The sequence below is a fragment of the Taudactylus pleione genome, unplaced genomic scaffold, assembly GCF_031769625.1.
Source record: "Taudactylus pleione unplaced genomic scaffold, aTauple2 ptg000332l, whole genome shotgun sequence".
Lineage (NCBI taxonomy): Eukaryota > Metazoa > Chordata > Amphibia > Anura > Myobatrachidae > Taudactylus > Taudactylus pleione.
In genome coordinates this window covers 3,443,756-3,466,860 of record NW_028284733.1, presented here as the reverse complement: position 1 = coordinate 3,466,860, position 23,105 = coordinate 3,443,756, and the positions used below count along the sequence as shown (strand labels likewise).

Below are 23,105 nucleotides of genomic sequence, written 5' to 3'. Positions count from 1 at the left end.
TGCCGCTGTCGGGATACTGCAGCCTGCGGTAAATCATTCTGATTCCACACAATGGGCCTGATACAGAGGGGGACGTTGCTGCGTCTGCTATTGCTTCTACTGCCGGAGTTGCAGCGGCGATAATATACAGATGCTAGTATCAGCCTTCTCTTGGTGTAGTAACCTGCGTGTGAGTGTGCAAGCACTGAGATGACCACTTCCTGCGTCTCTGCACGCTGTAACACCGCTGGGGATTACTGACACGCCAACATTAGCGCACAATTATATGCACCATCAGCACATACACCAGCCCTATTTCAGGTGCAGTTTCTCTGTGTGAACATGGCCTCTGTGGCTACAGCTCTGCGTCTAAGAACGCAGCCCCTATCCCTGACACATAGAAAGGCGGGGGACCTGCACTCACTTACGTGAACTGTATGCTCTATATAGTGGCTAGCTGCGGTAACAACCGAGAAGATCCTATCTCGAGGTACAGTACTTACATATAGAAGAGGATAGTTACTGTGCTTAGCCCAAATATGTCATGCATGCATAATAAGAGAAAGACGAAGGATGCAGGTTGTTTATATTCAATAATAACTTTACTCTAGTTAATAGGTATGAATGTTATGCAATTTTTTTATATACTGTATATTATGCAAATGCCCATTGTACCTAATGTAAATAGTTATAGTCTCTTGCTATATCAAGCCTGGTATTGAATTGCAGATGGTCTAGTTACCATAAGAAAGAAAAAATAAAACATATTAAGAAAAATAAAGAAAAAAATTCCCTGGAATATTTTTGATTAGTTTGATCTATTTAGTAAAATGGCACCAGCAGAGATAGAGTTAATAACTGCTACTTTGTATCTGAATGGAAGAAGCATTCACTCAGCATCACATCTCCATGGGAACTGGGTTCTCAATCGCAGATAGTGATGTCACTGGAACACAGCATTAAAGGCAAGAGGTCCACAATATTCAACTAAAATCCCTGAAGAAGGCTAATTGCCGATATGCGTTGGAGACACATCAACTACTTTATTTGAACACTGAGCAGTAGCACGCTGCGCTGCCAATACAGACAGCCGTCTGCTTCACCACACCGGGAAACAGCCTGCTCGCAGGAATACCCGGAAGTCTATTACAGTAAGGAGGTCACTGTGTTACCATGCCTGTGTGTGGTCTGCTATCCACACAGGAATAGGAAGATGGAGAGACCAGCAGCACTCACCCTCACAAGCCAGGAACGCCCATCACTTTTTTACCCCATCTCTGAGATCACCTGTCCCAATTGGAACAGCACCTTAGTGTGTACACTCTGCGTAACGCAACTTCATAAGGGTCTCAAAAACGTTTTGTGCATGTGCAGTTGCAAATAGTTACTCAGCTACGTGAACATCAGAATTGCGCGTGGATTGGGCGCACCTCTGATCAACATCCAATGTATTTTAAGTTGCATCACAGAAACTGGAAATGTAGCCAAACAGAATAAACTATTTTGAAAAATACGGCCATAAAAAATGGTAAAGCATCCAGCAATATAATTGAAATCGTAATATTATAGCCAGAAAACCAAAGTGATAAATTAAAAGAAAATAAAACAGCACCATCCCAGAGGTGACGCAAAGTGTAGGTTGAAATGCAGAATTCAGAAATGCATAAAACAACAATAAACAATTAAAAAATAGAAACAAATGCAAAAAAACACAAGTAGAGTAATTAATATTGGAAACAACAATCAGTATAATGAACAACTATCATGTAACATTCAAATTGCTTCATATTAGCCAACTGGTAACATTAGTAGCAAAATATAGGTGTATAACATAGCAACTATAAAACCAGAGAAGCCATATTACACTCAAACACAAAAACAAGCTATAGAAATACAGAAATTAAAATATGTAATTCAGTACAGGTTGAGTCTCCCATATCCAAATATTCCGAAATACGGAATATTCCGAAATACGGAATTATTTTGGCATGACTGAGATAATGAAACCTTTGATTTTTGATGGTTCAAAGTACACAAACTTTGTCTAAGGCACAAATTATTAAAAACATTGTATAAAATGACCTTCAGGCTGTGTGTATAAGGTGTATATGAAACATAAATTAATTTCATTTCTGTATACAAACTTTGCTTGAACCACAAAATTATTGAAAATATTGTATAAAATGACTTGCAGGTTGTGTGTATAAGGTGTATATAACACATAAATGCATTCTGTGTGTATATTGGGGCTTCATTCCCAAGATATTTCATTATGATATGCAATTATTCTAAAATACGGAATATTCCTTATCCAAAATACCCCTGGTCCCAAGCATTTTGGATATGGGAGACTCAACCTGTAAATATATGCCATACAGGTACTGTATAAAACTAGAAATGACTGAAATCATGGCAATTACAGAGTAAAGCTGGATACATACTGGTGGATATGTTGTCCGATCCGGCGTATCGGAGCAACATATCAGGTACATCGACACTATGTCAACAACGATGAGCGCTCCAGCGCGTTGTCAGCGACATCCTCCTTCTTACCTGCATGCAGGGCTGATGGGTGTCAACATTAGCGGAGACCATGGTGCCTAATGCAACATTGCCCCCGATGTTGCTTCGTTGCTGCCGGCTTCAGCAAGTGTGTACCTGGCATAACACTATGGCCTGATTCTATGTTGCACGAAATGTCTGCGAAAATCCCTAAACCCTCATAAGGTGCATTTATTACACTGTGCGAATGGAGAGAACCACAGCAGCGACTGAGCAGCACGGTGTGTGACATCTATTATAAATGCATTGGACGTTCCTAGGAGGTGACTGTGAGGTGACTGTGATGTGACTGTGAGGTGACCATGAGGTGACAGGGAAGTGGCTGCCCGGATGCCTGGAGATGCACTGCCCTATGGTATTTTATGGGAGTGTCACGTGTACTTTCTATAACTATTTGCAAACTCACTTTATTGCTTACTGTACATTGGAGGCCATACTGTAATCTGGAGGAGATTCTGCACCTAGCATGGGACTGGTGCAAGTTTTGATGGTGCGACCGATGGTTGTATCTAAAGATGCACCAAGCTAGATTTTTACTACTAAAGAGGCACAAGTTGGACATCTCAGGGACGTTTCAGAGATAGACGCTATTCTGAATTCCCCGTACATGTGCTGCAATGGTCTTGTTAGAGCGCTTGCAGAATGGATGTAAAAGCAATATGAGTGACAGGCAGAGACTGTTTGGTGGATGTACAGTAATAGGGGAGTGGAGGGTCAAACACAGCTGTGTCGCGACCATTTTGGGGGCATGCCACAGACTGTAATAGTGATCCCATATGCAATCAAAATGGCTCCGGCATCTCAGTTCATGTGGCCATTCTGTTCATCCACAGGGTTACTCAAAAGACCGATAAAGAATGATCTGCATCCAATGTCGTAGTACACAGTCACTTGGATTTGCAAAGACGATGGTGGGCAACTCAAAACAGAATTTATTATTAAATTGACTTCAACACGAGAGCATTAAAGCCAAGTGAACTGGATTTACTATAGCAGAGAAAGGTAGTTCATCAGACTTAAAGACATACAGTAGGATGAGATTCAATTAACTCAGCGGTTCTGTCAGGACCTCTCCAGCTGATACATTGTGGGATTAGAGGCAAAAAAACAAGTAAGATTTTTATACCGCACTGGCAGCTACAGATCGCACCAGATACCGATGGAATCTTGCGTTGTATTTTAGCTGTCCCATAGTCCTTTATGCATAAAATAATAAATCTGGCATTTCATCATCGCAATGAGTGTCCCCTTTATAGTCGTTACATCTTATTGACAACATATTTTTAATTCAAAAGTAATTAGGCCAGAATTTAAAATTCAACACAAGATAATAGTACTATTAAATGGTACTGTAGCTACTGATTCTAATGCCTTGGCTAAGAGAAGCATAGACAAAATATTAACTCAAAAGTTTATTATTACTAGCATTATTGTACCCAGGTTTTGCACAGCTACATACACTTTTGTATATATGATAAAACTCTCTCTGTAATATGGCCTGTGGCGAAATTTTGGAAGAATACCATTGTGTTTAACCAGTAAGAAATCAGGTATTCTGGTCAAAAGAAATATCAATGTGTTATATTCTCTAATTAATGTCTATAAATTAATAACCAATGCACCTAAATATATAACTCCTCGGCAGGAATGTAATATTCTCCAATTTTGTAAAAATGTTGATTTTTAATCATGCACAAATTGCCATATATAATAACGTAGACTTCCTAGAAATGGGAAAAAAAATCAAGTTGCCGCAAGCGACTCTACCGATTTTTCACATATTCACAAAACAGCTTACCAGAAGTTATGGGCTGAGAGATGCAAGATTGTCAAGAACATGGTAGAGCAAGATGTACAAGAAAAAAAATTATGTGTCCTGCCAGTGAGATATACGAGGCTGATACAGATGTGGGCGCATCATACATTCATTTTTGCTGATGATAAAAATAATGGTGGATTGTGTGCACCTCCTCCAAAGTGTACCCAGCATTAGCACTCATATCCTAGGATGGTAGCTGTAAAATTGGGAGACAACCAGTCTAGAGATCCTGTGAAAAGCCACTAGCAGCCCTAGGCTTTCACAGGCTGGGCTGCTGAAGCCATAGCAGGGGAACTTGCAGCATGTGGTGACTCTATTTATAATATCCTCCAGCCAAAAGCACGGTCAGCACAGGGCTGAATTTCCCTATGAAAAACCAGCCCTATGCTGTCAGCGGAATCAGTATGAATGACCGCCGGACTGGTCTCATAACTACATCCCCTGTCAGCACTATGGTTCTTGCTACAGTGATGGGTGTGGGTTAAAAAAGAAGTGTAAAAAGTGAAAAGGGTGTTTAAGATACAGGTCCCAGAAAGACTTCAAATGCTTAAAGTGTTTTTTGGTGAGTTGGAGCTTATATAAATACAAGTCCCAGCATACCAATAGCTGCCAGAGCATGGTGGCAATTGCAGAGCTACAAATCCAGGACAAACTGGGATCTGTAGTCTAAAAAAAAAATCACACTGAAAAATAAACATTTTTTTTTTTAAAACACCCTTATCCACTTACAGCTCTACCCACTTACACCCCGACATACTTACACCACTACCCACTTTATCCCTCCAGGTGTGTCTGTGTGTCTGTGTGTGGGAAGGGGGTGGAAAGGAGTTCCACATCTTGGTTCCTGGTCAAAACCCACTTGGCAAGTAAACAATCACATACTGTACAAGATGCTTACACATAAATGATGCTGGACTGCTCTGTGAAGAAGCCCCATCACGGAATGGCATTCTCTAAGCCTTTAATCTAAACAGAGTGGCTTTGCACTGATTGGTGAGAGGGAAGAAAAATTCACTCTGATTGGCTAGTACCCACATGGGTATATTTGCCTGTAACCTGTGTGATTTTTTTAATTGTGTATTTTTACAGGTTGAACAAACGTCTCCGCAGGTCCTGGATGCCAGGGCATGCTGGTACCTGCAGTTCTTTACTCGCCAGATTGACTGTCATGTGTATGTTGGCACCTGTAGTTCTAGAGTTAGCAATCCCATACATTTTAGGCATGACTGGGCTTGCTGTGAACTGTATTTGCAACAAAAAATATACTTTCTGTGACCCCACATCCACCACTACATGGGTGTAGGTAGAGCCTTAGTGCTGTAGCACAGAGTATTGTTTTGGGGGCCCATATCAGTGGCAAATGCAGGATTTCTAGAGGGGGGTTTCCAAATGCTTGATATTAGAGAGAGTGTGGCCAGTCCATGAAGAGGGTAAAATTAGCACTTAACCAGCTTTAATATCTGTCATACAAAGTGTATTGTGTGTCATAATTCCAGCATGTATAGGACCAGCGATCACAGTAAGCCATTAAATGCAGCAGTAGGGCCATCCTGCCTGAGCTGAATGGTCTTATTTTAGAGGTGGGCACCATTCCAGAGTATTAGAGCAAGTCCGGGAGTTTGGGAGCAGCAGAATAACCTAGCACTGCCCTGGACATATATGTACATATTGGGCTCTATAGCAGAACATCCCTAACAGTGAATGTTTTCCAGATTTCCTAGTTGATGCACAGGTTATTTTTTACTAGCGGATACATGTTAAAAGATCCACAGGTAGTGATAATTATTTCATTTGTGATACTGAGATTAACATGCAGCACTTGTAAAATTCTATTATATTACTATTTCTATTGTGGTTATGGTGTGGGATGGGGAGGAGGGTTTCCAGGCAGACGGAAACCCCCCTTCATTTGCCTATGCATATTTGTTTTGTTTGACCAGGCTGTGACCATACTTACCTACTCTCCTGGATTGTTTGGGAGACCCTGGAATCTCAGGTGGCACTCCTGAATGCCTGGCAAAGTAAGCAAGTCTCCTGGAGTCTGCCCATTGATACCCACTTCACTTGGGAAGTGGGAGATCCAGATGGCTTGATGACGCAATTCACACTGAATCATGGCCCCACCCCATGTCTTAAAATACCCAGAATCATGCCACTGTAGAGAGGAGTGCAGGACCATGATAATGCAAAAATGGTGCCATGCCTCTCAAGCCCACCTGACTGCTTCATGCCCCGGTACCTCCCAGCTGGCTGTCCCCTCCCTGAGGGGACAGCCAAGATATTGGCAAGTAAGGCTGGGACATTTTGCGTGTTCCCCTTTTAATTTCTCCTGCTCAGCCTATCAAACCCTACTTCTGGTACCAGCTTTTTGGGGTGGAGGAGGACCCATGTTATTAGTCCCCATGATTTGGCTGCTACTAGGCTGAGTGCGGTGCTGCTGGTTACTAGAGGTGGAGGAGGAGTACCAATATTTCATTTTAAATTATTATTATTATTTTTTCCCCAACAAGCCACTGCCAGTGATCTGTGGCTTTTAAACTTAACGTACATTTCCCTTAGTTTAAATCTCCGGGTTTTACATCCAGTGATATGGGTGGCAAAATTGATGGAAAATCACTTAAATTTGTGTCAATTTATAAGCTGCTGTAAAATCCTCTTCTACTACATTTAACCCACAATATATATTACATGTTCCCTCCTTTATCATCACTGTATAACTACTCTAATGTCAATATTTTCTATTATTTCTATTATTTTGCTGATATCTCTTCTCTCACCATAAGGGAGATGTATCAATCCTCAGAGAGAGATAAAGTGGAGTATTTGCTTCTAACTGTCATTTCATAGACTGTGCTAGGTACATGGCAGATGCTGATTGGTTGCTTTGCGCAATTATCCACTTTATCTATCACCAAGGATTGATACATCTCACCCTGTAGGCGTATACATTCTTGTTTGTTTTACCAGTGTAATGCTGGCCATACACTAGTACGACCAGCATTAGATAAGATTCATCTTACGATGTCTCTTGAACTCCCCAGCAGCTCCCTGGCAGTCCCGACCACATGATTGACACACGATGTACATCCGATCTCACGATACGATCGATCGTGTGCCTCACTGATCATCAGAAAAATGTCACTGAAACGACGGCAGTTGGACGATGCATCGCATGCGCAAATAAACGGCACAATCCGCATACAATACAATAGATAATATGGGCTGCACATCTGATCATAAGATACGTTTTAGGAGCAGCGGGAGCGCGCATTTTAGGTCGTATCCTACCTAAAAACGACACGATTTCCACACGATTTCCATTGTATGATGCATTGAAAATCAGGCAATCGGCACGAAATAGCACTAGTGTATGGCCAGCATAAGGAATTTATGTCTGTATTATATATTGTTACAGGTAGAGTGTTTAGCCCTTTCATACCAACAAAGCATTTGTAGCTTGAAATTTTGTCAAAGGACTGAGTTATTGTCAAAGGACTAAGTTATTGTCTAAGGACTTAGTTATCATCAACGGTCTGAGTTATTGTCTAAGGACTGAGTTAAAGGGCTGAAGAACTGGGTTGCTCATTATAGGACTGAGGTAGATATGGACGATATTGTGCTCCAGAGCGCAGGCGAAGATTGTATTCAACATAAAAGCTGCAGATTTCATTTCTAAACACTTTTGATATTTTCTGCTATAAAGTTTTTACTGCCTGTATTATTATATAATGATACAATTTTCCTACTCAGTAAATTGAAAACACAGAATAATATGCCATGCTGATATACATATTCACAAAGCTTCTGCCATAAATATGTAAACCCATAATAACAAAGCCAATATGTACTTACAGATCCTACAAGATTCAAACCTTTCTGTGATGGATTGAAGAAAGAAATGAGAGACTGCAATATCCCCATGAATCATCTCTAGTAACTTTAGAGAAGTGGTTACAATTTCCTCACATTGGTTCATTTCCTTCTTCTTATCTTAAAAACGATAATAAAGTTAGACCTGTATTAAGCATTAAGTGCTGGTTTACCATATGAGCAGACCTGTTCTAGTACAAATGTAATGTGCTATGTATATTAAGATTCATCTTTAATTCAATTTGATAAACTTTATTTATAAGAAACAATTTTTCATGCATTTTTCATTACTTTAGAGTTTCCCGGCAGCCATTTTGTTTTGCATATTGATCACCAAAGTGTGACATTTTGACTAAGCTGGCTTCTATGTCACTAATCATAATGACGCTAATTATGTGATTGGTAATGTGATGCAGATGGCCCTACTAAAACTATGTGTAACAAAACATATTGACGGTAGAATCATTAACCGATAAAAAAACTAATAAAAAGTCCTCTATTTACTGTACGTAAGGGTGTGGTGTTATTATTATTACATTTTATTTATAGGGCACCACAAGTGGTCCGCAGCACCGTACATACAGTAAAGGGTACACAGAACATTACATTACAATACAGTAACCAAAATATAAACAGAACACAAGTAACAATTAGCAACACAATTCTCCATACACAGTACAGCTCTGAAGGTGAAGGCTGTCATAGAAGTGCTAGAGAAGAAGTCTGTGAGACTGTGGGGAGGAGGACCCTGCTCCTAGGAGCTTACAATCTAGGGGTATGACTTTTTGAATGTGTTGACATTTTAACCATGTTCACCTAAATGCATATCTACATACTTATTGTCGCCCTAATGACCATGTACACATTCTGACTGTCAACCTTCAAAACAATCAAAATTCTGGCATCAACCTTCTAAATGTCGACAAGTCAACTGGATACCTTATGTATATGCTGTTTGTAGGCCTTTATCATTGTTAGCAAATTAAATTCCTGATGTGTCTTAATATTTAAACTGCAGCCATCAAAATATTAGAGTGCATTGCTGTAAGAAGCGCAATTATGAAAAACTAGCTGAAGTATCCGGCATTGCCCATTTTTAAATCTTCAAGTTATTAAGTTTTATTATGTAATTTTGTCTGAATCCATCCAATGGAAGGCCCAGAACAGGCTCTCTACAGTAGGTCAAATTTCTGCCCGGCGCACTCCACCATGAGGTCCAATTGGAACCCCAACCACTCTATTAGAAATCTTAGACCAATCGCCACCCATTGTGAAGTTTACATCCAAATCCATCCAGTGGATGACCCAGGATAAGCTCCCCAGTTCACAGTTCTGCCCAGTGTACACCAACGGGAGGTCCGACTGGGACCTTAACCCCCTAATATGTTTTCTGGGATCCAATGTTACCACACTGTGACATTTTCATCCCAATTATGTGATGTCATCCAAATACATCCATTGGAAGGCCCAGAACAGGCTCCCTAGAAATTCTTCTCAGCACACTCCACCGTGAGGTCCGACAGGGACCCTAAAATTAAGGGTAGTATTGCTGAGTGATCAATGCACATCATCCCTACGGAACCACACCCAATAAAATAACTAGCACATTTATAATGGGCCCAGGTTGTGTGGCACACAGGCCTCTGGGTCCAGGGCTACCCACACCACGCACCCTGCACCCATATAATTATACTTACCTCTGTGGAGTACTACATTGAATGGTGTTATAGACAGAAATCATTGTGAAAATGTTGCTGTGGCCATTTTCCCGGAGATTTATGCATATGCAGAAGAGAAGTTTCTAGAAATAGTAGTGCGTTGGCCATATTTCCGGAGACATGTACATGCGCAGTAGACTCTGGCACAAAAGCCATCATCCATCTAGTGCACAGAAGGGGAGGAGAGGACCTGCACAGAGGCTGCATATGGGCCCCCTCCTCTCTTAAGCTGCTTCTATATGCATGTATGATAAATAAATATCAAACTTGGCTAAGTCAATGGAAAATATGGTGGTCTAATTCTAGGCTGGGATGAGGAAACATTCCCTTATAGATACACAGTGCTTTTTTTTCGTGGTACTCAGTGGTACGCAGTACTGACACCTTTGCAGCCATTCAGTTTAATGACATTGTAGAGTTTATTTATTTTTTTAATGGAAATATTTGAGATGTAGGATTAAGATTCAGAATGCATGGGGCAGCATGGTCTCACAGCCATTTTAGCTGCACATACACTGCTGGAATTGAAATGGTTTGCTAAAGCCAATTTGTGTCTTTTATTTTAGTTAGATGTTTAAGCAATAATTTATCGCCGATGACGTAATTTTTGCCTGGTTAAATTATCCCCATATTCAATTGCAAAGACTTTTCGCTGTAGCGAAAAGTCTTTGTTAATAAATGGGGATAACGTTTCTCCATGTAATTCATGGCAAAAAAAAGTGCAGAATTGGGGTTTAGGGGTGCAGGATTAAAAAAAATAGCCTGCAGCCCTGGGAGTGTCCCCTAAAAGTAATCTGTGTAAAAAAAAATCTAAAAAACTCCCCAGGACACCCACAAAAAATGTACTTTAATTTTGTGGGCAAAATTTTTTTTTTGGGGAGAACACAGTTTTAAAGCAGCGAAATTGATTCAGGGGGGTTCCCATGTATGCGGCAGGTGTTTTCTAGAATGTGGCGTGTAGCGGTAGGTGTATTTTTGAAGAATTTTTAAAAATGGCTTTAGGGACTTGAAAATATGATTACACCAATTTTCATGTACCCCAAATTTGATGGGCATATATATATATTTTTTAAAAGATAAATTCTATTCTTCACCCCCTCTTCGCATTTATGCACCTGCCGTGGCTATTTAAAAACCTGACTTACCTTCAGCAGGCCAAAACGGGGGTACCCATAGTGATCCCCCATGTCAGGACATATTTAGGGGGGTACCAGGATGCCTTGAGAAAGACCCGTGGAGGGTGGAAGTGCGTCGGCAGCTGACTTGAAACAGGGCGCATACCATTTAACATCCCACGATTGCCATCCAAAATGCTAAATAAGAGGATCCGCACACTACTTGGCGCACATAGTCTACCAGCCGCGGGTAAGAGCTGCTAATAACAGCCGTGGGAATCACGAGCACTCATAAGAGAGTGTCTGGAGAAGTGGTGAAGGTCTCGGGTGGGAGCCGAGTCCATATTACAGCTATCGCACAAGGGAGATACCATCCTGATTATCCTCAAGTGTCATAGGATTTCTTCTTGAACAAACACTCATACTTTGAGACGGAGCACATTTGTGCCATGAATGTGGGGTCCCTGCAGGTCCGGTAAGCCCACCTTGCATTTACATGTACAGATTGTATATTGTGGAATGATATAGAAGTTTTCCTTTTGGAGGAGATCGTGGCATTTTTTCTTGTTCAAAGAGATTGAAAAGAAAAATACTTTTTATTTTGTCTGTGAAGTCTGTGTATTAAAGATTGTTTTTTATGGAATAGCAACACCTTTAGACTTTCTTTTGGGTTTATCTTCAATATCACCATTTGGAGACAGAGACAGTTCTTTTTGTTGTTTCTATCATCCAGGTTTTTTTTAGGAGTATAATTATATCTGTCCATTAAGACTATTACTGAATACATATTGATGTTGTTTTGCCTCTGGGAACAAACAAAAAAATCACAGCGTTGTTTTTTTGTGACACAGTGTTTACACATTTTTTCACATTTAATTAAAAGTAGGGATGTGCAGGCTCGGTTTTACTCGGATTTACTCGGTTCTTATTGCCACTTTACCGCAAATTCGGATTTATTATATTGGCTATCCAAAACACATGATAGGCGATAGCCAATAAAATGCCATTTAAAGATCTGGGTAAATCCGAGTAAAACCGAACCCGCTCACCCCTAATTAAAAGCATCTGGCTGATAGGTGCAAGTGTCAGGTGCAGCACTATTTGGAATCTAATTTTTTATAGTAATTTAGGACTTTTCGCTACTTACCTTTCCACCGGGTCCCGATTCTGCAGATTCCTAATTGAATACTGAGATTTGCAGGCATGCGCCCGATACCTTATCCCCAGAAAAAGCAGCGATGATGGCGAAAAGTCCGTCCTCGGACTTTTCACCTGTAATTGAATATGCCTGTATGTTTGTCATAGGGTGATATTAGTGGCAGTAATAAATGGTAGTTTTAGAAAAGTAGGTTCCCCAATGTGGGTTTGAGAAAATTGTCATATTTCATCCTCAATCTTACAGTACACAGTGTATGTAACATGGAGAGGGATAACAATAATTGGAAATTTAAGAAGAGCCCATGATGTGAAATAGTATTAGATGACCTTTGGCCCTCCTACGTTGTCTATTAAATATTGGATTTTTTAATTAATTAATTAATTGGGGCATATATATAAATATATATATATATATATATTTATTTATATATATATATATATATATATATATTAGAAATTACAATTCTTTTTGTCACTATGTCACTGTTGTGCCTCTGCATTTCCTACATGCCCTATCTTTTACTGTAATGTCATGAGTTTGTACCCTTGTGCCAATCACTATTGTTAGCTGGTCTGCCCGCAGGAGCCTTTGCCCAATTTTGGTAAAAAATATTGACAGCTGTGAGGTGATCATTAGCAAAGTGACTGTAAATAACTGTAATAAATGTTAAAGGAATAAAGGAACAAAAACAGCTCCAAATTACAAAATTCGATGTCTTGACCATTATTATTGAAATCTTCAAACTAAGCCAAAACACAAAGTTTTAAGACCAAAACAGGAACCAAAACTAAGATGTAGGGGTCAGCACGTATTACAAAATGTAACAACAAGTTTCACACACACAAAAAGTTACACATGTAATAAGACCAGTCCCTATGTTCTCTCACACTCATCAGTTGATACTGATACTGTCAGCCCATTGTATTGGAATATTAACACTTCAGGACAATGATATTAAAATATGAATCATTTTGTAAAGATAATTTTGACCCTTACAGTTACATGTAATAGTGACTATAGCTTAGGATATTATGTAAATATTTTTTTTTCTATGGTTGGTTCAAGAGCTGCAGTTTATTAGGGGTTTAGACAGCACCGGGGATACAGTAACTTGCTATTTACTTACAGGGGAAGTGTAAGTAGATTAAAAAGAAAAGTAAAGTTTGCATCATGTACTATTTCTGGAGAAAGAATATAGAATGAGGAAATAATGTATAAAATATACTTCTTTTTACACAAGCAACCTTCTGCAGTATTTCCTGTACAATGCAGCAATGCACAGTGATACAGTAATAGGGAATTCATGAGTAATGACGAGGAAGAGAATATGAGGCTATAAGACATGAAAGAGAAATAGGACCTCTGCTTTATTTATTGTTCACAAGCCCTCCTCATCACACATCATCAGTTCTCTCTGTCACGAATCGTGGTCTTAGCCGCCCATACAGGGTTAAACATTCATTCATTGCTGTGTCTAAAACTTCCAACAGACTATCCCAGTGATTACCGCTCACCTGGCTGCTCACCTGGTCAGCCTGACCAATTATCCATTTCCAGGCCTAGGAAAGACTCATTGGCTGAACAATTGTGCTCCTTCCTGAGGTCATTCCAAGCTCAGTGTCTCCTGTGTTTCTAGAGCTTTCTCCTGTGGATACTTTCCTTGCTGAAACTCAACCATTGCCCACTAGCTTCCGCATACAGTTAACCACCGGGACTGTTTTACCATCCATGCTGTATACCATCTCAGCGCCACTGCTTCCACGCCACACATAGACCGCTTGCCGTTGCCTGCATTCCATCTACCACTGTGTATAATCTCTCAGCGCTGTGGCTTCCATGCCACACACAGACGGCTTCCAACTCCAGCTCCAGTTCTGCCAATGTACCTGCGGTGCATACCATCTGCTGTTGCCACACATCTTATCACCTGTGTGGATTCCACTCTGAATTGTGTGGGCATCATCTGGACTGAAAAACAACAAGATTAAACCCCAGCACAATATAACATATGCCACCATAATAAAAATTATATATCCACATAAATTGTAATAAAAATGCAGCTCCCGGCTTTGGCAAAACTGTTATTGCCAAAAAAATATAAATATAATCAAGTAGAGAAGCTCCACCAAGGGAGCGCAATTAATATATCATTTTATTAAAATAAAAATAAGAAACAATAAATATAATAACATATACAATGAGCATTAAAAAATAATTGATTAATAAACTCCAGTTCAGCTGATGACACTTGTGTCCTCATTTCCCCTTTAAAATAGCATTGAGAGATCACATTGCCAAATTTATACATTCATGGATGAGTGGTGCCGATATTGAGTAGGTTCACGCAGGTAATTTTGTATCCAGCGGCAATTTAAGCATAACAAGAGGGAGAGCGCTTAGCTGTGTTTATTCCTTAGTATTTGCAGTGAGATCACAAAAGAAAAAGAGTAGGGTCACTAGCACTTCAATAAACAATATAGGGCAGCAATACAGTGCGGAAGTAGTCTCCAATACTTCTCCACAATGTATATAAACAAATAAGCACGTGTCTGCGCCCTCTTGCAAGATATAGAAACTTGACTTGGTATATATAATAACAATCACAAATGTTGGTCCCTTTAAATGTTCATGAAATTCCTCAAAAATAGATGAAATGATCAGAAAATAGTCTCTTTAGGACCGCCACAAACTTCATTTGTTCACAACAACTCCGTCAGGTCACATACAATGAGAAGAAAAAGATGCTTCATATAGTGTAATATAGTTTTTTATTTACACATCTATACAGTAAATAATCCACATAAAATATAATAAAATCTGTCACCCAAAAAAGTTACAAATAGCCTTGTACCATGTGAGTGGGGTGTAGTTTCCTAGACACCAAAAGATGGCATGTGCGGTGATCCTCCAAACGTCTCCCGGGATAGACAAATGGGTCTGCTGGTGTTCCTAGGTTGCTGTTGCAACAAACACTCCTTCCACTTTCTGGTACTGGCTCCACTGTCAGCTGTCTCCTTGGTTCTGTGTGTGTAATTTACCTGGTGGATGGCTTTGCAGTGAGATCACAGATCACAAATTCTTCAGGAACGGAGTCAAAGGTTAAAAATCCTGGAGTATAATCGTCCTGACCGGTTTCTCTGCCTGTGTGAAGGGGCAGTTTCATCAGAGGTCAATAAACCACAATAAATTATCGTGGGTGAAAAAGGTAGGTCATCTGAGGTTATATTGCCCAATGCTATTCAAATAGGCTCCCTTTTTCTCCTGATACCTGTGTTAACGCCCATTAAGTGAACGGGTTAATGTGTGCTAACTCAGATGAACACCTGGAATTCATGAAACGTTCATGGATTTGGGCGTGAAGTGGATGTTATCCTCCGATAACAGAACACTTATCAGGCCTCATGAGACCAGAAAAGAAATGCCCATTAATTGGAGCTACGTGAATAGCCCCCGATGATCAATGAGTCTGCGGTAAATACTGCGGCTGCTTGAATCCCTCCCTTAGCATTCTGTACAATAGTAATCTCCTGTTCTACCAGTTATTGTAAGAAGACAAATGGCATTAGCTTGTCAATAATTTCCATGATGAAGAGAGGCTTCCTGTAGATAATTACTGTACAGTATACACAGTATATTGTATCATTATAGGATACTAATAGTTTACATTACTTTAACATAATAGTTGACATTATCCAAACATAGTTTTCCTTTTTTAAATAATTTCTTCCTTCCATATTATGGATCAATTTTATATTAAAAACATTGTATTGGATTATTTGAACTGATATTAGGCTGTATAATAACTAGTCATGTATGAGATTTCTTAGTCCATAGCTTATGATGATATTTATTGCTAATATTTTAATTTCCTTCAGAATGGCCAAACTCTTCTATTACTTCTAATATTCATATAATTTTGCATTCTTATTTATTTATGAACAATTTATGAACAATTACTTATATAGTGCCTGCATATTCTGCAATTACTAATGAATACTCAATAACTATATTATTCAGCATTGTTGCATTATCCTATATTTAATGTGACATTAAGATAATGCCAGCAGTAAACTATAATTTTATGAACAGTGATGTAATCACATTGTGTTATGAATGTGGTATCATTTAATTTTTCCTAACCATAATCTAACATGCAATAAAATAATAGTTGCTTTCGAAAACAATGACAAAGTGAACCTTGTACTGCATTACATACTAGATTGACACAGTAATTTACATTGAAAATACCCTGAACCACTAACCATTGTCCCATTAAACAATAATGGATGGACATATGTTTCATCTTTACCATCATATGTGGTTCATGCTGTTTGTCCATGAGTTTGTTTACAGTCTAATTACCATGGCCCAACTGCCAGGCCATCAACGTCATCTCAAAACTCCCATCCCATGACATCAAAAATAAATACCTAGTTAGGGGCCAAAAGTTATCCCATCACATTAACTGAAAACCTTGATGGGGCCTACTGCCATCCCAGCACATCAAAAATAAATGCCTAGATGGGGCCAATGGCTGTACCATCACATCAACTCAAAATCTAGGTGGGGCTAACTGCCATCCCATGACATGAATAATCAATAACTAGATGAGGAACAACTGCTATCCCATCCCCATAAACTAAAAACCTAGATGGTGGCCAACTGCCATCCCATTGCAATCCACTCAAAACATAGATAGGATTCAAATGCTAGCCCATCACTATAAACTCAAAACCTAGATGGGGGCCAACTGCTATCTCATCAACATCAACTCAAAACCTCTTTGTGGGCATACTGCCATCTCATCATCAAACAGCTTAATGCTCACGTGGAGGCCAAATGCTAGCCTAACACAAACAACTTAAGATATCCAAACTGACCTCCCAATGACACACAAGAAGTCCACCTAAACCATCGGTCCTACTGACCCAAGTAGGGTAAAATCAGCCTAACCATTGTATTGGCAGGGAGAGCATCTCAAGACATACATTAGACTGTCACTACTACCTCTTTTGGTATCTGAAAGATAGCAGTAGCACATGTACTAAGTAGAGATATGTACCAAAAATGATATAGTGCTAATAAACCTACAGTATAAATCATTTCAAAATATATATGAAACAGGACAACAGTGAGAAAAGAATACTACTCTAAATGCAGGTAACTGTAACAGTATAATATCAGCACTGACATAAGCTAAAACAGCAGTGATATGAGTGTCAGCTATTATAAAAAAACAGCAATCCAAGATATCCATTATCACTAGCCTCGAAAGCTTTATTCCAAATGCAGAAAGTGAAAGAAACCAGAAGCTGTGTGCTACAAATGTTGCTAATGAAACTAAATGGATTTATTTTTCACAAGTGATGTCAAAGTTTCTCCCAGTGGTAGTAGGTTCTTTGACAAACAAAAGAAGTTGTAGAGCTAAGCGTTTAAAATTTTCTAGTCTCTGTCTCACCCACTACAGTATAAAAATGTTGTTCACAATGATAATACTGTAGGTGAAGAAGGAGCTGGATTATCATTATGATTAGAGATGTGCAGTTCGGTTCTTCAGAAATCCGAATTTTGTGAATCCGTAAAGATCTAAGTTGCGGTGTTGATTTCCCCTGGAGATCCGAACAGATCAGAGTCATGGTTCTGATCTTCCAACAGTTTGGAAATCAAATTTTATGAATTTCGAGTTTTAACTATCAAAAATTACATGATTATAGCTATTTTTAAAAACTACTTATAACTAAAAAATCCCCTGTATCTGATTAGATATTATGTTCATTTCTAAGCAGCCCCTTTAGGGGTTACTTAATATTTGCAGGTCAAGTACCACTCAAAAAATGATGTGTTTGGGGGATATCCCACAAATATTAATTGATTAACAGGTGGCTAAATGTATCAACAATATTGCCTATCTCTACCTCTACCTAGGTTGGGTCTTTCAGAAACGTGATGAGTTCTCTGAGTTAAAACATTTCTGATGCAACCTGGCACTTGGTTGGAGGGGATGAGTAGAAGTTAGGGCTTGTTATCATGAAATGCATCTAAGATGGCCAACTCAAAGTTTGCAAATGTATCTATTTGGACACAAATGACTAAATAGTAGTTGGTGCTCAAACCGTTGTGCTGATTGTAACTGATGATAACGGTCTAAGCATTTTTCTTGGAAGTTGGAAGGCTGCTGACATGTTTATTATTGTGTACTTTAAAAAAAATTACATTTTACAGTTGCATTTGCATTTAAAATGCTTCAAGTGACTTTGGTACTTATTATCTAAACTTTCCTGCAACTGCAGTGTGTAAGAGTTGTGTACTGTGTTTATAGGCAGCATTTGTGCACTATTTGTACTCAGTGAAGCCACTTATCCTCTCATATTCCTGGCGCACCTTCTACTGTTACTTGAAAGGGGAGGAAGGTGCATTTGCTATCTACAGTAGACAGAGTCGGTGGTACCTAACATTTACAGCCAATTCTGCATAGAAAGCAAAGGCTGTTTATCTTCCCAGGGTGCATTTTACGTTTACATTTAAACAAAATTGAGTCAAACATTCAACAATGTCCAAAACATGTGTTAGGTGTCAGCAAAGATTAAACAACACTCTGCAATCTTGTTCATATGATGTCCACTAGGTGGCAGATATACTACACATTGCCCAACCCTGAAACGAGCAAAAAGTAGACATCATTCTATTTACTACTGTGTCATTAATAATATGTATATTTATAATCTCCATACACATGTACCCACATTGTATTTAACAAACCGATCATGTATCTATTTCGAAAGGCAGGCTAACATTAACCTGGTTCCATAAGTAACATCTGTCAATGAACTTTCTGTCCTCTTAATGTAAAATGTGTAGCCTATAATGTTCAGCATATGTAGAGATTTATTTGGCAAATTGTCAATAGTTTTCTTCTGACCCCAAAATAGAGCAGTTTTTATAATCAGCAAACACAAAAAGTAAAACGCGTGGGGTTACCTACCTACATACCTACCTTCTCAGTTACAGCCACCTTGATGAGCTTGGTCTATTTACATTGCTAACAGTGCTGTCAGGTGATTCCTATCTAAGGGACACTATACTGCAAGGATTTATAGATAAGAACCTGTTTTTTATGTACATTTTAATGTTTTTAATATTTTTGGGTTTGCTGTGTTATTGCAATAACTATAATTTTATAAACATATATTGCACTATGGTGAATTTATTATGTCTTTTGGAAGCCTATACATGTCCATGTGAAGATAGAAGTCATATACAAAGCATAACACAGATAAACTTTAAAGAATTACCATCTGCTACGCAGACTTGTCTTCTTTAATGACACCGAGCACTATATTATTGGAACTTTAACCCACTCTATTGCCCACTATTTTTGATCCTAATACACTATTGTGAGATTTTTCTTTCATATGTATTTTTATACCGGAACCGTGATGACATCATCCATGTCCAAATGAGAAACATACCAGGTAGACAATTGAAGGGTATTTACTAATTCAGGAATCCCTTGATAGATAAGCATCACTAATTTGATTTTTGATAGGAGTAATATCATATACTGTACATACTGTCACCACTACTGTTACCGAGTTGTGGTAACTGATCTTCCCATGGTTCGGGAATTTGGATTTTAACCAAAACACTTGAGGTTGGTTTTACAAAACCAAAAGACAATGACAAAAGTAGAAATGTAATCTTGACTGTGTCTAGATAATTTGAAGCTGGCTGCTGATATTTTTGAGCTGAATCAATGGTGAGTCTGATGTTGTATTCCGAACATTGTTGATTGTTATAATTATATACAGTTTTTATTCTATTTAATGTTAGCTATCCATTTAAACTATTTTTGTTTTTACATAAAGTGTTTTATGAATATATTTTTTATAGACTTGTTGGTCATGGATATTTTGAGTGCGCAGTCATAACCTACACAATCTGCTACACAATCTGTCTGTTCTGTACTTTTTTGCTACTGGGAACTTCCAGTCAGTGATGGGCAGGGTTGCTGGAATATCGAAAGCCTATTTCTCCTGCTACCTGGCCGAAGTCCTTCCCATAATCAAGACCCTGTCCTATGCTTATATCTGCTTACCTAGCCAGGAGTCACAGTGGCATGATGTCATGTTAGCTTTTTATAGCATCTCCGACATGCCAAATGTCATGGGTACTATGGACTGCACACAATGGACTGAGACCAGCTAGGTCTCACATATACCTAAGTTGCATTCATAGACATTCAACCAATGAGCAGGTGGTTTGTGATGCAAAACAACAAATCATAAGTGTTGTGGGCTATCCTGGCTCATGTGATGATGCCTTTATTCACAGTCAGTCATTCCTCTATGCTAAGTTTGAGGACAAATGGTGTAAGGATGGCTACTGGGTAAGTACACATTTCTATTGCCACATCGTCAATATATACCAAAAAATTATGTCATGTTAACCTTCACTGCATGTTTGCATTTGTCTTACAGTAGATTTGGGCTATGACTGTTTCTCCCTGCTACTGAATTCATTATAACTTCCTGATAGTCCTGCTCAGCGCAAATATAATAATGCATATAAGACCACTATATGTTATAGAATATACATTTGGGCTATTAAAATCTAGATTCCACTTTCTTGAAAGTCTGGTGAGATTTTACTGTATTCATTTGATAAAATATCCAATGTTGTGCTCAGCTGCTGACTATTGCATAGTCTGTGCTTGCAACAACCATCTCCACCAGATTATGCAATAGACAGTGAGCAGACAGGGCTATTGGTTACATCTGGTGACTCTGTGGCCACGGAAATTGGGAGGCAGGTTAGGGCTTCAGTGATTGCCAGTTATTTCACCTACAAGTATATTACACAACCTTGCTACTTGAACATTCACTAAAAATGTGGTTTCTAATGTTTTAAAAATTACAGAGCATCCGCAAAACCAACCACCTTCAACACCACTTCTCACACACACACCACAGACACACACAAATAAAGACAAAAAATAAAATGACACAGGACAAATATGAAGACACACTGTGAAAACAAACTAGACAACAGAATAGGACAAGACTATTTACAAAACCAACCAACAATTCTAAAATAGCTCAACACACTCCTCTCAATACAAACACCACCATTGCACATGTTTTTGCAGTTTGGGGGTGTATTTATTAGGGCATGCTGTTGACACAGGAGCATAGACTAATGTGACTATAGACTAATCGGAAGAGTTTTTCAAACATGGTGTGTTTTGCATCCAATTAGATTGAGATTTCTGTTGCGTGTTCAAGTGCATCTTTCTTCTGAGATTTGATGTCCAAGTTTTGGTGCATCTAGGATTTGTGAATTCATGTGTGATTTACGATCAATACGAGTGAACTTGCACATGCTATAGCATGATAAGTATCACAATCAACTGCCAATATTCAGGCAAACACGCTTCATTTTAAATTCGGGAGTTTGCAGTGTAAAATGTTATCTGTGATTAGGGATCACACACCAACAGAATTTTTAGTAAATTTACACCTAAGAATCAAAAAGCAAACCTGCCCCATATTCTTCTCCCAAAAATAATAAAAAGAAAAATCTTGAAATCATTGATTTTAGCAATAGATGATATCTCATAATGAGATCTTCCAAGAAAAATATTTCTTAAGGTTTTGTGAATCCTCATATTTCACCCGTGTTTTCAATTTAGGCATATAAATAACTGGTGTGGATACTTCTCCAGTTGGCCATACCAATGAGGAAGAACAAATTATGGTAGGTCAGCACTGTAGTCACTAGTGTGCTTTATCCACAAGAGACTTAAATCTCAATATGAGTTGTTGGATTTTCTTGGTTGGAATTAGAGGGATCAAATTGATCTTTGATGGACAACACTCATGACATTTAAAAATGTTGTTAATGAGGATGCAATACTTACTATCTATATCTATACTTAGCTTACTGCCACCTTCACTTGTATCACCGGTAACTCTCCCATGCTAAAATTAAGTGTTGCAGAAAAAAGTAACAATATTACTTACATTCCATCTCCCCAGCTGTCTGCCTGGAGACATCAACACACACTTTTAGGGGCTTATTCATTATTAAAAGCTGATGGGCCCGGTTAATTAAGTATGCACCTCACTGTGAGTTCAGAAAACCGGTTACCAATGTACCAGAGGAATTCAGCACTGCCACTTTCAATGCTAATTAATAGCAGCAATAGTTTACAGTGACAGGCAATGTAACTGCCCATGGGTAAACTTGGTTCACACATGCAAATAGAGGGGTCCTGAGGAGGAAAAAGGATCTAGACCTCCTTTGAATAGGCAGGAACAGAACTTCAAAGTCTCACTAAGCAGATTGTGTAGGGTTTACTTAGATGTTTGTGCACTGTATCATTTTCTGATATGGATATGACTTCCACTGCAATATGGTTTGGAGCACAGTTTTATATAACACATACTTTCCTGGTCAGCTCTGGGGAGGACAAGGTGCGACAAAGGGAGTGTCATGTCGTGATGGTGCGATTACATTACCGTGGCCCTGCCCCCAACTAAACAATGCCATAAATACAGGCATTATGAAGCAAAGGCAGCCATGTAGACGTAATTCAGTGCAAATTGTGCCATTGGATCCCCTGGAATGCCCACTTCAGTCCAGATATTCCAGGATAGTAGACAAGAATGATAATAACATGTGATTATATATCATTTATATTGTTACATCAGTGTATTCAGCCTGTTGCAAAGTTACAAGCTAAATGGTGAGATAATAATGCACACTGTATAGGATTTTATTTGATAAAACGTACAGATACGCTAGTAAACGTTATGAAAGCATTTAGAAAATGAATGCACACATTGGCTAATTGTTTTATACAATTTAGGTCAATACATTTGTGT

The 23,105-nt window shown here is 38.8% G+C and overlaps 1 protein-coding gene across 1 annotated transcript in view; it reads left to right on the top strand.

Annotated features, from left to right (window-relative positions):
* Nucleotides 1-8,585, top strand: part of LOC148509094 (phospholipase A2 inhibitor and Ly6/PLAUR domain-containing protein-like) — a 198,357-nt gene extending 189,772 nt beyond the window's left edge. Inside the window, exon 5 of the mRNA XM_088443673.1 lies at nt 8,215-8,585. Within this exon, the coding sequence (XP_088299799.1) occupies nt 8,215-8,294 (80 nt within the window). The 3' untranslated portion in view covers nt 8,295-8,585. The remainder of the gene's footprint in view (nt 1-8,214) is intronic.
* The last annotated feature ends 14,520 nt before the right edge of the window (nt 8,586-23,105 follow it).